General features: G+C 41.6%; 1 protein-coding gene across 1 annotated transcript in view; it reads left to right on the forward strand.

Moving 5' to 3' along the window:
- The window catches only part of LOC129823646 (glypican-1-like), a 126,096-nt gene that overhangs the window by 92,133 nt on the left and 18,322 nt on the right, over positions 1-15,641 (forward strand). Inside the window, exons 6-7 of the mRNA XM_055882514.1 lie at positions 2,021-2,186; positions 3,649-3,779. Of these exons, the coding sequence (XP_055738489.1) occupies positions 2,021-2,186; positions 3,649-3,779 (297 nt within the window). The remainder of the gene's footprint in view (positions 1-2,020; positions 2,187-3,648; positions 3,780-15,641) is intronic.

The raw sequence follows: 15,641 nt of genomic DNA on the forward strand, positions 1-15,641 counted from the left end.
TGGGATGGTCTCTGAGTGCCTTAGGGTGAAATTTGAGTTTTATAAAATGATAAAAAGTGTGGAGATGTTTCAGGAGATATGGTGTGTTGGGGGGTTTGTCTTTGTACCGTGGTGTAGAGGGCAAGGTGAGTATGGTGCATGTATGCAGTACTGCAGTACAGGAGATTTTTTGGTGTTTTGTTTTAAGGGGAGGTGGGGGATTTTAATGAAATGAGAATGTTTCATTAAAGAAAGACAAAAAGTCAAAGTCTCTCTCTCCCCTCTCTCTCTCTCCCCCCTCTCTCTCTCTCTCCCCTCTCTCTCTCTCTCTCCTCTCTCTCTCCCTCCATCTCTCTCCCCTATCTCTCTCTCTCCCCCCTCTCCCCCCCCCCCCCTCTCTCTGTCTCTCTCATCAAAACATTGATGGTCTGACTTATTCTCTTGCCTATCAAGTGGAGCAGTAGGCGGAGGAGAAAAGGAGGAGAGGAGGGTGGACACGGGGCGTGCTGTAGAGTCATGACGACAGACGGACACTATTTCATGTACCATGTTCTTTTGTCTTTGACTGTATGTTTCTGCTAACTAGGCTTTGTCTGACTTTGGTATGACAAGGGTTGAAGATTCCAGGAAAGCATCAGACTGCCCCAGTTTGGTTTAGAGGAGTTTTGTATACCAAGCTGAGCCCTCAGTCTCTCTCTCTCTCGCTCTCTCTCTCTCACACACACACCTCTCACACACACCTCTCACACACACACACACACACACACACACACACACACACACACACACACACACACACACACACACACACACACACACACACACACACACACACACACACACACACACACACACACACACACACACACACAGCCAGCCAGCCAGCCAGCCAGCCAGCCGGGCGTACTGGTTTTAACCCAGTTCCAGTTTTATCGGACCAAGGCCCTTTCCTGAGGGAACAGCCCAGTGGGAGAGAGAGAAGGAAAATGAGAAGAAGGATGGAGGGATCGGAGAAAAGCGCAGACGGCGGTGTCATGGACCTTGTCGTGCACACAAAGCAAATTCTTTCAGACGATTGGTTTCCACGGTAACCGGGCAGAAAAAAAGCTAACAGCACGGCGCTAGCGTAAAAGAATGGCCATGGCAAGTGACCTCCCGCTGTATTCTGTGTGTCTCGTTTGTTCGCCCACCACCAAGGAAACTCACACATTCAAAGGATCTTAAGCTCTTTGGCCACACACAGCAATGGTGGGTTTCACATCGCAAAACGGAAGCATATGCAGAAAAGTACCTCATACCTACTGTAAAATATGGTGGTGGATATTCGATGTTAGAGGGCTATTTTCCTTCCACTGATCTTGGGCCCTTGTTGAGGTCAATGGCATCATGCACTTTACAGGAAACTTTTGGCCAAAACCTGATTGCCTCTGCCAGAAGGCTGACACTTGGCCGCAAGTGAATCTTCCAGCAAGACGTTGGAGGCGGCTTATAGTAGAGAAATTAAAATGCAATTCTCTGGCAACAGCTCTGGTGGACATTCCTGCAGTCAACATGTCAATTGCACACTCCCTCATCACTTTGTGAAGATCATGCTGTTTAATTAGATTCTTGATATGCCACACCTGTCAGGTGGATGGATTAACTTGGCAAATGCCCACTAACAGGGTTGTAAACAAATTTGTGCACAAAATTTGAGAGAAATACGTTTTTTGTGTGTATGGAACATTTCTGGGATCTTTTATTTCAGCTCATGAAACATGGGACCAACTCTTTACATGTTGCGCTTATATTTTTGTTCAGTGTATTTATTTTATACCGTCTTTTTTGCTCATCTTTATCAAGCGAGGCCAATAATTTTGGACCTGACTGTATACATTTATGATATATGATATTGAAGTAAATGGAGGGGCAGGGATGTGAACCCAGGTCGCTGGCGTGAAAGGCACCCTACGCATCGCACCAATAGGATTAAGCCACTTGGTGGGAATTGTAATGTGGCTCATATAGTATCTCTATAATATTGTTGTATCTCCTCTCCCAGGTACCCCTGAGCCCAGAGTGCATGCGTGCCATCATGAAGATGACCTACTGTCCCCACTGCCGTGGAGTGGCCACTGCCAGGCCCTGTGCCAACTACTGTGCCAACGTACTAAAGGGCTGCCTCGCTAACCAGGCCGACCTGGACACAGAGTGGAGGAACTTGGCTGGTGAGACACATACACACACACACACACCCTAATTTCACACACACACACGCACACATTTGCACACTAATTTCATTTTAATTCCTACAGTGACTTCAGAAAGTATTCACACCCTTTGACTTTTTCCACATTTTGTTGTGTTACAGCCTGAATTGAATGTGTCACTGTGAGATTTTGTGTCACTGTGAGATTTTGTGTCACTGGCCTACAAACAGTAACCCATAATGTCAATATGAAATTATGTTTTTAGATTTTTTTCCATTTGAAAAGCTGAAATGTCTTACAGTAAGTCAATAAGTATTCAACCCCTTGGCTATGGCAAGCCTAAATAAGTTCAGGAGTAAAAATGTGCTTACAGGTCACATAATAAGTTGCATGGACAATATTCGTGTTTAACATGATTTTTGAATGACTACATCATCTTTGTACCCCACACATACAATTATCTGTAAGGTCCCTCAGTTGTGCAGTGAATTTCAACACAGATTCAATCACAACGACGTTCACCTATTGGTAGATGGGGGGGGGGGGGGGGGGGGCAGACATTGAATGTCACTTTAAGCATTGTGAAGTTATTAATTACACTTTGGATGGTGTATCAATACACCCAGTCACTACAAATATACAGGTGTCCTTCCTAACTGATGCCTTAGAGGAAGGAAACCACTCAAAGAAATGAACTTTTTGTCCTGAATACAAAGCTGTTTGGGGAAAATTCAACACAACACATCACTGAGTACCACTCTTCATATTTTCAAGCATGGTGGTGGCTGCATCATGTTATGGGTATGTTTGTGATTGGCAAGGACTAGGGAGTATTTTAGGATAGAGCTATAGATAAAGCACATAATCTATAGTTATAGATAAAGCACATGCAAAATTCTATAGGAAAACCTGTTTCAATCTGCTTTCCAACAGACACTGGGAGACAAATTCACCTTTCAGCAGGAGAATAACCTAAAACACAAGGCAAATATATACTGGAGTTGCTTACCAAGTTTCTGAGTGGCCAAGATACAGTTTAGATTTAAATCGGCTTGAAAATCTATGGCAAGACTTGAAAATGGCTGTCTAGCAACAACCAACTTGACAGAGCTTGAAGAATAATGTGCAAATATTGTACAATCCAGGGGTGCGAAGCTCTCCGAGACTTACTCTTGAAAGACTCATAGCTGTAATCGCTGCCAAAGGTGATTCTCACATGTCAGCGGTGTTAATACGTATGTAATAATTATGTTCATTTTCAATATATTTGCAAAACAATTCTAAAACATGTTTTCGCTTTGTCATCATGAGATATTGTGGGAAGATGGGTGAGAAAAAAATAATCCATTTAATCCATTTTGAATTCAGGCTGTAACACAACAAAATGTGAAATAAGTCAAGGGGTATGAATACTTTCTGAAGGCACTGTATAAGCATGTATTCACATTTAAAATATTGCATCCCCCCTCTCTCTCTGCAGATGCCATGCTGCAGGTCTCTAACAGGTTTGAGGGTGTGTCCAGCGTGGATGTGGTGTTCCTCTCTCTCCCCACACACATCTCAGAGGCTATCACCACAATGATGGACAACATAGACACGTTTAACAACAAGGTCAGAACAGCAGTCAGCACACACACACACACACACACACACACACACGCACACACACGCACACACACGCACACACACACACACACACGCACGCATACTGATGTACTTACCAATGCAGGCATGCACGCAAACACACGTGCCACACACACACACACACACACACACACACACACACACACACACACACACACACACACACACACACACACACACACACACACACACACACAGAGATATGCTACCGCCAGTTCACACATTCAAGTATTATTACCGATCACTGACACAGTGTTGATCAGGGCTCATAACACATATTTATAACCTGATGTTGGTCCCTGTATTGGTTTAATGTAATAATGTTCCACATACCAGGGGGCATTTGTAAATCGTGCATATGCAGAAGATATACCCCAAAATGTGCGTGCGCCAGTTCTCACGCAAATGTTGGCATTTATAAAAGTCTTAACTCGATGTGGGAATGTGCTTAGCTTCCCGTAAACTTTAGGCCATGCGTGCACACAGTTTATAATGCTTGAACTATTGTATTGCAACCAGGCAAGTAGCCTAGTATTTTGTGCAAATGGGGGATATGATGACATGCTTACCCCCCCCCCCCCCCCCCCCCCAAAAGAAACTGGTAAATAGAATAACAAGATGCAATCATTTGCTGTTAGTGAGAAGAGCGAAGATAAAAATAAAAAAAAATAAAAAAATAGTTAGAAATAGGCATCTATTTCCTATTTAATTTCCATGATAATTGCAGAATAAATTCCTAATATTTTCTGACTGTGATTGTTTCATACTCTTGGTTGTTATTGACCTATAAGATACTTTATCTTATAGGTCAACAACATCCAATCTCTTATTTAACTGGACCCACTTTAAAGTAGTAAATATTGTAGATCAACTATATTGTATTCAAGTATTTTGCTCTATGGTAGAACAGACAGTTCACCTTTTATATTTACATTTTTTAGGATACTGTACGTCTGAATAGCCTACTGTAATTTCAAATGTCTCAAATAAACAATATAAACATAATACATATTTTCATAACCATTGCAGAATAAATTCCTCACCACCTTTTCTGGCCATGATGAGTTTTTATTCCCGAAGAAGCTTTACCATCTAACAAATTACAATGTACATCGCTCATTTAAGTTTGCCTATTATTTTTGCTCTATGCATCCGAAAGGGAGGGCAGGTTTATAATATAGAACAATCTACAGGAGAATTGAACAGATGAACAGACAGTTGATATTTTGCTTATACTGCTACCACTGCTACTGTGTTTTAGTTTTATTTGTAGACATACTTTACAATGTTTCAGAATTCAATGGTAGTGCAGACTTTTTAGGTTAGGGGATAAGTAAATGCAATACAATATTGAATTCAAACAATCTATTTACAGGTCCACAACAATTTGCAATTGTTGTTTTCTTTCACAAACGTTCAAATACAGAAAATATCATTCTGAAGTTGAAAACATTCTGCCAACACCTCCAGAGACATTTAATCAAGTTTGCCATTGCTATTTCCTTAAGAAACTGCCTCGGCCTAATTCCAATACTTCCAAAGAATACATCAAATAGGGGTGTTATTGTCACCATAAAAGGTGGATGATGGGCATTTTTTAGGCACAGTTTTAATGCTCGTTCACGTGCACACAGTTTCAGGACGGGTATAACGGTCGTCATAGTCGTTCTCCTCCTCAGACGAGGAGGAGCATGGATCGGACCAACACGCAGAGTGGGTAGTGCTCATGATAATTTATTAAATCGAAACTGAACACTAACATGAAACAAAATAACAAAATGAAACAATCGACAACAGTCCCGTGTGGCACGAATACAAACACGGAAACAAACACCCACAAAACACACGTGAAACCCCGGCTGCCTTAGTATGATTCTCAATCAGGGACAACGATTGACAGCTGCCTCTGATTGAGAATCATACCAGGCCAGAATCATACCTCCTTACGCTTTAAAAAGCGCAAGGAGCCATGAAATCTTAATTTTTTGTTTAGTGAAAGTGGAAAAGTATGCAAATAGCGTTGGGGAACAAAGGCTTCTCTGTGCTGTACTGGTGTCGATGCCAAAGCTGGCCTGGAGCTCTGCAACAACCTTGCAAACCAGACTTCACAACACTAGCCACACTAGCCACGCTTTGCCCCTTAGGTACTGATCTAGGATCAGATTACTTTACCATAAAGTGAAACTGAACTGAGATCAGCTTCACCTGATCCATTATTGACAGTCTTCTATGACGTATAGGCCTAGTCCTACCAGGTTTAGGAAGTCAGTTTTAGTCATAAACTGTTTCAACATGCAACTACTGCTAATGCAGCTTCTGTGGTTTCATTACTTTTCACAGAGTTACAGTTGAATGTTAACATTTAGAATTGGGAATTGGACAAATATGTTCCAGATCTGTGGGTAGGGGCACCTTCTACCTTAGGTTGGTACAACAGGGCGCGAGTGGGAAACATGCGGTGTGTGTTTGTGTGTAACAGGTGTGTGTGTGTGTGTGTTGTTGTTTTGTAGAAAAGGTATTCATGCAGGAGAGGTAGATAGTTACAACACCTCAGAGCTATCCAAAACAGGTTAAACAAGATGGTAGTGTCTTTGTCTCATACATTACATCTAGGTAATTGGTATGCCTGAAGGAGCATGGGACGTTTGTGTTCTTGGCATTGAAATGATCCTAGAATATTCAATTACTATATGTTACCTACAGTGCATTCGGAAAGTATTCAGACCATCCTGTCTCGGAGCTCTATGGACAATTCATTCGACCTCATGGCTTGGTTTTTGCTGTGACATGCACTGTCAACTTTTATAGACAGTTGTGTGCCTTTCCAAATCATGTCCAATTGAATTTAACACAGATGGACTCCAATCAAGTTGTAGAAACATCTCAAAGATGATCAATGGAAACAGGATGCACCTGAGCTCAATTTCGAGTCTCAAAGCAAAGGGTCTGAATACTTATGTAAATAAGTTTTTTTGTTTTGAATACATTTGCAAACATTTCTAAAAACCTTTTTTTGCTTTGTCATTATGGGGTATTGTGTGTAAATTTCTGAGGATTTTTATGTATTTAATCCATTTTAGAATTGGGGAGGCAGGTAGCCTAGTGGTTAGGGCAGGTAACCGAAAGGTTGCTAGATCGAATCCCCGAGCTGACAAGGTAAAAATCTGTCGTTCTGCCCTTGAACAAGGCAGTTAACCCACTGTTCCTAGGCCGTCATTGTAAATAAGAATTTGTTCTTAACTGACTTGGAAAAAGTCAAGGGGTCTGAATAGTTTCCGAAGGCACTGTATGTAATATCTGAGTCCTCTGGCATTGTAAGTAGTGCAAACTAAGTGTTGTCTAAGTCATGTGACATGTCAAGGAGATCACACAATGCCATATTGTTTCGTCATGTATAAGGTGGCTCACCAAACTCCTTCAAATGGAGCATGTGACTTTACCAATGCATACAGTAAGTACTGAGTTTAGAGTTTTCTATTAAGAATGGAAGTTGAGGTTTAACCCTCTCAATAGGGATTATATACGGTAGTAAATTATCAATTTACAGTACAGGAAAGTAGGAGTTTATTGGGCAATGCAAGGTTGCATTTTCAGCAACTAGTTTTCGGATGTGATATGCAAACTGTCATGAATTACAAAGGGAAACCCAGTCACCAGCTGCCCAGTGATGCAAGCCTACCAGATGAGCTAAATGCCTTCTACCCTCGCTCTCCGTAGCCGATGTGAGTAATACCTTTAAACATGTTAACATTCACAAGGCCGCAGGGCCAGACGGATTACCAGGATACCTACTCTTCACTGACCCAGTCTGTAAAACCTACATGTTTCAAGCAGACCACCATAGTCCCTGTGCCTAAGAACACCAAGTTAACCTGTCTAAATTAATCACCCCGTAGCCCTCACATTTGTAGCCATGAAATGCTTTGAAAGGCTGGTCATTGCTCACATTAACACCATCATCCCAGATCCACTCCAATAGACCCACTCCAATTCGCATACTGACCCAACAGATCACGCACTCTCTATTGCAGTCCACACTGCCCTCTCCCACCTGGCCAAGAGGAGCACCTATGTGAGAATGATGTTCATTGACTACAGCTCAGAATTCAACACAATAGTCCCGAAAGCTCATTACTAAGTTAAGGACCCTGGGCCGTCTCCAGGTGGTAAGGTTAGGCAACAACACATCCTCCATGCTGACCCTCAACACGGGGGCTCCTCAGGGGTGCGTGCTTAGTCCCCTCCAATACTCCCTGTTCACCAATGACTGCGTGGCCCCACACGACTCCAACACCATCATTTAGTTTACTGAAGACACGACAGTGGTAGGCCTGATCACTGACGATGATGAGACAGCCTATAGAGAGGTCAGAGACTTGGCAGTGTGGTACCAGGACAACAACCTCTCTCTTAACGTCGTCAAGACAAAGGAGCTGATCATGGACTTCAGGAAATGGAGGGCTGAGCATGCCCCCATTCACATCGACAGGGCAGTAGTGGAGCGGGTCGAGAGCTTAAAGTTCCTTGGTGTCCACATCACTAAGGATATATCATGGCCCATACACACAAACACAATCGTGAAGAGGGCACGACAATTCCTCTTTCCCCTCAGGAGGCTGAAAATATTTGGCATTGGTCCTCAGATCCTCAAAAAGTTCTACAGCTGCACCATTGAGAGCATCTTGACTGGCTGCATCACCGCTTGGTATGACAAACTGCTTGGCATCTGACCGCAAGGCGCTACAGAGGGTGGTGCGTACGACCCAGTACATCACTGGGGCCGAGCTCCCTGCCATCCAAGAATTTAAGCTTTCTGCCCATATAAGACATGTCCATGTCCCGGAAAGTTGGCTTTTACTGACATCATTCTAGTCACGTTAGCAACAACCGTCCCGGTATATGGACACTGATTCCATCCAGGTTAAAGAGATTGGTGGAGCTAAAGCTTAAGAGTGTGTGAATGATGCTTAATGGGAGTAGACACCAAAACATTCAAAGGCCATTTTCTCAAAAGTGAGACTACAAGTCTATCAACTTTCAAAGCAGAAATACTTTCCCATTCTTCCTCAAATACAGTGTAATATATAAAATATTGTTGCTTTGTGTCTCTTATCCAATGTAAAAAACACAATTTCAAATTTGTCTGCATAAGACCAAATCGAGGCAGTTTGTCATGTGGCTGTGGGCTACATTAGTTCATTTAGCAGACAAGATTTGCGGCATTATTTTATAGAATGCAGAATACAATTGAACATAGCGTATGTCACGTACGCCTCTAGGAAGAGGGAACGCAACACCCTGCTACAACTCAACGTGGAGTGAAGGAGGTATGGGATTGTAGGTGCAAGTAAGGATGACAAAGGCAGAGAATTTACCCTTTACTGGGAATTTATTTATTCCTTCACACAATAAATAAAGGAAAAAGGGCTGAACGGAACCCAAGCAAAGAATGTAAATGTCAAAGCCCCCGCTCCTACCTACCTAACCTTTTAGCACCACCTGCTGCGCTAACCAAAATACAGGGGGTGGTCCGCCCAGGTCTTACCTAGTGCGCATAGACAGTAAATACTACGGGTTATGTATGCCCGCAGGCCTCTTGCCTAAGCACTCCCTAGGTGCCTTCACCTTCCAACATGGGAACAAATGAAACAGAATAGTACAAACATAAGTAAACAATCAAAAACACTGCGTCCTATGGGCACACACATACCTCAGATCAGCGGCTACAATATACTTAACAAAAAGGTGTCTCTGAGCAACAACCAACACAGGACATATCAATCAGCTCTCTCTCTGCAACAACCAACATAGGACATACCAAAAATCTATCTCCTATCAGCAACCAACACAGGAAACACTAATCATCTCTCTTCTGAGCAAAAATAAAAAAAAACACTGGCTTATATAGCTGGAGAAGGAGTCTGTAATGGGATACAGCTGTATCCTTTGACGAGAGGGCGGGGTCAGCTCCAATTAGCAATGGGGCCGACCAATCAGCTGCTTGGGGGAATTTCAGGAAGCCATCCTGAAATACACACATACTAACAAAACCACAACATAGAAACTGGGTAATGTAACAGCTTAATAAAATAGAAAGGATATTTTCTCCAAACGATTAGAGGGAGTGCGCACATGCTGATATTTTGTGTTGAGTGGCTATGTTGAGGATGGGGGCGCTGTTGAGACTATTTATGCTAATTGGGTAATTTTTGAAACGGCTTCCCACAAAATCCTTGATCGTACAATATGCATATTATTATTATTATTGGATAGAAAACAGTCTATAGTTTCTATAGGAGTTGAAATTTTGTCTCTAAGTGGAACAGAGCCCATTCTACAGCAATTTCCCTGACATGGAGTCAGATTTCAGAAATGTTGGCCACTGTTCTGAAGTCAGTTAAAAGGGCACTGTTATTGCTATGACTATACAGACACTGCTTACGTCTTCCCCTGGATGCCTTTACGTGATGACGATTTCAATGGGGTCGATTGCGCGTTCACAGGCACTACAAATGAAAAAACCCTGAGGCTAGTCATTCTTTTGGAGCTGCGTCATGCGCCTAGAGGACACCGGCCCGCACCTGTTCCAAGCATTAGTGAAGGGGGTAATATTACTCGGGTCATGTTTCTACTCGTTATGGGAGTTAAAAACATCATAAGGTAGTTAATTTAAAGCGTTTTATAGCAATTTATATCCGTTTAGTGCGATTTTGGGACATTTATTTCTTTAACGCTGTGAATAGCTGGGCACGCTTTCAGTTCATCCCGAACGCAGTTGGCATTTCCACATGGCAAGAGGACAGCTTTCCACCAAAAGACGATTACTCCCAAGAAAGGATCCTTTGCCCAAGATACTGATGGAAGAACAGCTCAAAGTAGGACATTTTTATTATGATAAATCGTGTTTCTGTCGAAACATTTTAGTGGCTTAGGACGCCATGTTTTTTGACGTAGCTTCGCTTGGCGCAAACTGTATTGAAAAGTAAGGATAAATTAAAAAATGTAATTCCGCAATTGTATTAAGAATTAAATTGTCTATCAATCCCTGTCCACCCTATATTTTTTAGTCACGTTTATGAGTATTTATGTATAAGAGTAGATCACTGTCTAAGTGGCGCAAGGACATTTTCTGACCAGCTGAGCTACATTTCACATTGTCTAACCATGATTTTGGTGGCTAAATATAAACATTTTCGATCAAACTCTATATGGATTGTGTAATATGATGTTACAGGAGTGTCATCTGAAGAATTCTGAGAAGGTTAGTGAAAAAATTGATATATTTTTGGCGATGTTGACGTTATCGCCCACTTTGGCTAGAATCAATGCTGGGCTGCTATGTGCTATGTGCTATGCTAATATAACGATTATTGTGTTTTCGCTGTAAGACACTTAGAAAATCTGAAATATTGTCTGTATTCACAGGATCTGTGTCTTTCGATTCGTGTATGCTGTGTATTTTTACGAAATGTTTGATGATTAGTAAGTAGGTAAACACGTTGCTCAATGTAGTTTTTCTATTCCATTTGTGACGGTGGGTGCAATTGTAACCTATGCCATCTACCTGAAATATGCACTTTTTTCTAACAAAACCTATCCCATACCATAAATATGTTATCAGACTGTCATCTGATGAGTTTTTTTGTTGGTTAGGGGCTATAAATATCTTAGTTTAGCCGAATTGGTGATGGCTACTGGTGTTGGTGGACAAATAAAAGATGGTGGATTATGCTAATGTGTTTTTAGGTAATAGATGTACATCTTTACATATTGTGTCTTCCCTGTAAAACATTTTAAAAATCGGACATGTTGACTGGATTCACAAGATCTGTGTCTTTCATTAGCTGTATTGGACTTTAATGTGTGAAAGTTAAATATTTAAAAAAAAATTTTTTTTTGAATTTCGCGGCACTGGTTTTTCAGTGGGGCAGGCTGTAAACACTTTGAGCAGGCTGTAAACACTTCATCAGTCTCTCAGTCACAATTTCACAAGTACTTGATAATACCTCGAATTTCCAGGCGGCATGCTCCAAAGCACCTCTCACTCAAATTGCTCTCCGTCATGTGATCGGTTCTTTTTCATAGGCTACAAGTGAAGACATCCGGGACGCAAGCGCCCGCGTCCTTATTCAATTCGGAGGCACATATTCAAGATATTTGAAGAACTGTCCACATTTACTTTTTGTCAGCCAACAAGATGAGCCTGCCTAAGAAACAGCAAAGCACTAGCCTATGTCAATCTGCTATCCCCATAGTACAAGAGTTGACTTATTCTGTTCTGTGTGAGAAATGAATATTCCAAACATAGCCTGGGACAGTTGTGGGTTGGGATAGATCACAAATTAATACAACCACTAACCTGAGTGGCGCAGCGGTCTAATGCACTGCATCGCTTGAGGCATCACTATAGACCTGGGTTCGATCCCAGGCTGTGTCACATCCGGCCGTGAACGTGAACGGGAGTACCATAGGGCGGCGCACAATTGGCCCAGCGTCGTCTGGGTTAGGGAAGGGTTTGGCTGGGGGGGGCTTTAGTTGGCTCATCGCGCTCTAGCGACTCCTTGTGGCGGGCCGGGTAGGCTGACTTAGGTCGTCAGTTGAATGGTGTTTCTTCCGACACATTGGTCCGGCTGGCTTCCGGGTTAAGTGGATCGGTGTTAAGGAGCGCGGTTTGGCGGGTCATGTTTCAAAGGACGCATGACTCGACCTTCCCCTCTCCCAAGCCCGTTGGGGAGTTGCAGTGATGAGACAAGATTGTAATTGGATAGGATGAAATTCGGGAGAAAAAGTGGGGTAATTTAAAAAAAATATATATATATACTGTATATATACAGTACCAGTCAAAAGTTTTGACACACCTACTCATTCCAGGGTTTTTCTTTATTTTTACTATTTTCTACATTGTAGATTAATAGAGAAGACATCAAAACTATGAAACAACACATATGGAGTCATGTAGTAACCAATATATGTTATATTTGAGATTCTTCAAAGTATCCACCCTTTGCCTTGATGACAGCTTTGCACACTCTTGGCATTCTCTCAACCAGCTTCATGAGGTAGTCATCTGGAATGTAATTCAATTAACAGGTGTGTCTTGTAAAAATTTAATTTGTGGAATTTCTTTCCTTAATGCGTTTGAGCCAATCAGTTGTGTTGTGACAAGGTAGGGGTGGTATACAGAAGATAGCCCTATTTGGTAAAATACCAAGTCCATATTATGGCAAGAAAAGCTCAAATAAGCAAAGAGAAACGACAGTCCATCCATTACTTTAATACATGAAGGTCAGTCAAGCCGGGAAATGTCAAGAAGTTTGAATGTTTCTTCAAGTGCAGTCGCAAAAACCATCAAGCGCTATGATGAAACTGTCTCTCATGAGGACCGCCACAGGAAAGGAAGATCCAGAGTTAACTTTGCTGCAGAGGATAAGTTCATTAGAGTTACCAGCCTCAGATTGCAGCCCAAATAAATGCTTCACTGAGTTCAACAGACACATCTCAACATCAACTGTTCAGAGGAGACTGCGTGAATCAGGCGTTCATGGTCGAATTGCTGCAAAGAATCCACTACTGAAGGACACCAATAATAATAAGAGACTTGCTTGGGCCAAGAAACACGAGCAATGGACATTAGACCGGTGGAAATCTGTCCTTTGGTCTGATGAGTCCACATTTGAGATTTTTGGTTCCAACCGCTGTGTCTTTGTTAGACACAGAGTAGGTAAACGGATGATCTCCACATGTGTGGTTCCCATCTTGAAGCATGGAGGAGGAGGTGTGATGGTACAGTGGTGAAATTGTCAGTGATTTATTTAGAATTCAAGTGTTTTGATTCTACATGATGCCATATGTGTTATTTCATAGTTTCGATGTCTTCACTATTATTCTACAATGTAGAAAATAGTCAAAATAAAGGTAAAGGTCTGTCCAAACGTTTGACTGGTATATAATAATACATCAGAACAGATCACAACATTTAGTTCATGTTGATAAACTATTAGGCTATTTCTTCACATTATAAGCACAGCAATGTACACATGGCTGTAGGCTAGAAGTGCAAATGTTCCATTAGCGGGAAAACACCATTCTCAAAAGTAACTCAAATGCGATTATGCATGTAATGCTTTTATTATAAAGGTGCATTTTTATGATGAAATTTATCTTCCCCAAACTTGAAATGTGCTGCGTACTGGTATACATACGTACGTGCTGTTAATGTATGCCAGTTATGCTCTACACGCGTTGTAAAGCGGATTAATGTACTTAATTTTAAGAAGTTATTTGCTTCACAGAGTTCAAGTAACAGACACATTTGGCCACTTTAGTTGCGATACAAACCTTATCAAAACATATAGGCCAGGCTACATGAGGTCTGTGACTATGATTTGAAAAAGTATTTTAAAAAGGCATGTGTTTCTGCCTTTTTGCAAACCATCTGGGCATCATTGACAAGTGATAATATATCATTCACAAATGATAGGCTAATACTGTAACCCATCTTGATTTAATCTTGTCTTTACATATACTAAATAATATATGTATGACATTTATTTTGATTTAGAATAGGACCATTATCATGCACCTGTCTCGAAACAGTGCAGGGGAAAATAATACATGTCATCTATGCACTTAAATAGCGAATGAAGGATTATTTTCCAGTATTTCATGTTCATGCCAGCCAGGTAGGCTATACTCCTGTTGTAAAGAGAAGCAATGTGCTTAATATTTGGAAAGTTGAGACATAAATATTGTAGACCTAGCCAATAGAAAGCTGATGGGATGCTCCTCTTTTTAATAGAGGCCATCACTGTTATCTCACGCAATTACATAGCCTATAGAAATGTTGCGCAACATGAGCTCATGGGCTTTCATGAAGTGTTTGATTAGATTTTTGATTAGATTTGCATTGATATCAGTTATTAGAGGGACAATAGAGAGCTGAGTACCAGGCAGTTAGCAAGTTTGGTAGCCTACTAATGACCATCAGCATCATCAGAGCTTGGAGAAGCCTAATTACCATGACTAAACGGTCACGTGGAATTTGACTGCCATCATGACTCGTGACTGCCAGCGTGGCGGTAATACGGTCACCGTAATAGCCCTACCAATGCACCAAGTCTGGAACCAACAGGGCCCTGAACATCTTCTTCCCCCAAGACTGCTAAATAGTTAGTTAAATCTGCATTGACCCTTTTTGCACTCAACTTTTTTTGACTCATCACATACGCTGCTGCTATTGTTTATCTATCCTGTTGACTTGGTACTTTATTCCTAGTTCTATACACATACTGTATCTACCTCAATTACCTCGTACCCCTGCACATCAACTCGGTACTGGTACACTGTGTATATAGCCACGTTATCATTACTCATTGTGTATTTATGACTTTTATTACGTGTTATTACATTTCTATTATTTCTATATTTTCTTTCGCTCTGCATTGTTTTTATTTTTATATTAGAATTATAATTTAAAAAATACATGTATTTTTTATTTTACTCCTTTTTCGCGACAATTTCATGATATCCAATTAGTAGTTATAGTCTTGTCCAGTCGTACGGGAGAGGCGAATGTCGAGAGCCCTCCGATACACGACCCCGGCAAGCCGCACTGCTTCTTGACACACTATGCGCTTAAGCCAGCTGCACCAATGTGTCGGTGGAAACACCGTACTACTGATGACCGAAGTCAGCGTGAATGCGCACGGCCGCCACAAGGATTCACTAGAGCTCGATGGGACAAGGACATCCCAGCCGACCAAACCGTCCCCGAACCCGGACGATGTTGGGCCAATTGTGCGCAACCTCAAATTAAATTAAACTTTATTT

This window comes from Salvelinus fontinalis, chromosome 26 (genome assembly GCF_029448725.1).
Source record: "Salvelinus fontinalis isolate EN_2023a chromosome 26, ASM2944872v1, whole genome shotgun sequence".
Classification (NCBI taxonomy): Eukaryota; Metazoa; Chordata; class Actinopteri; order Salmoniformes; family Salmonidae; genus Salvelinus; species Salvelinus fontinalis.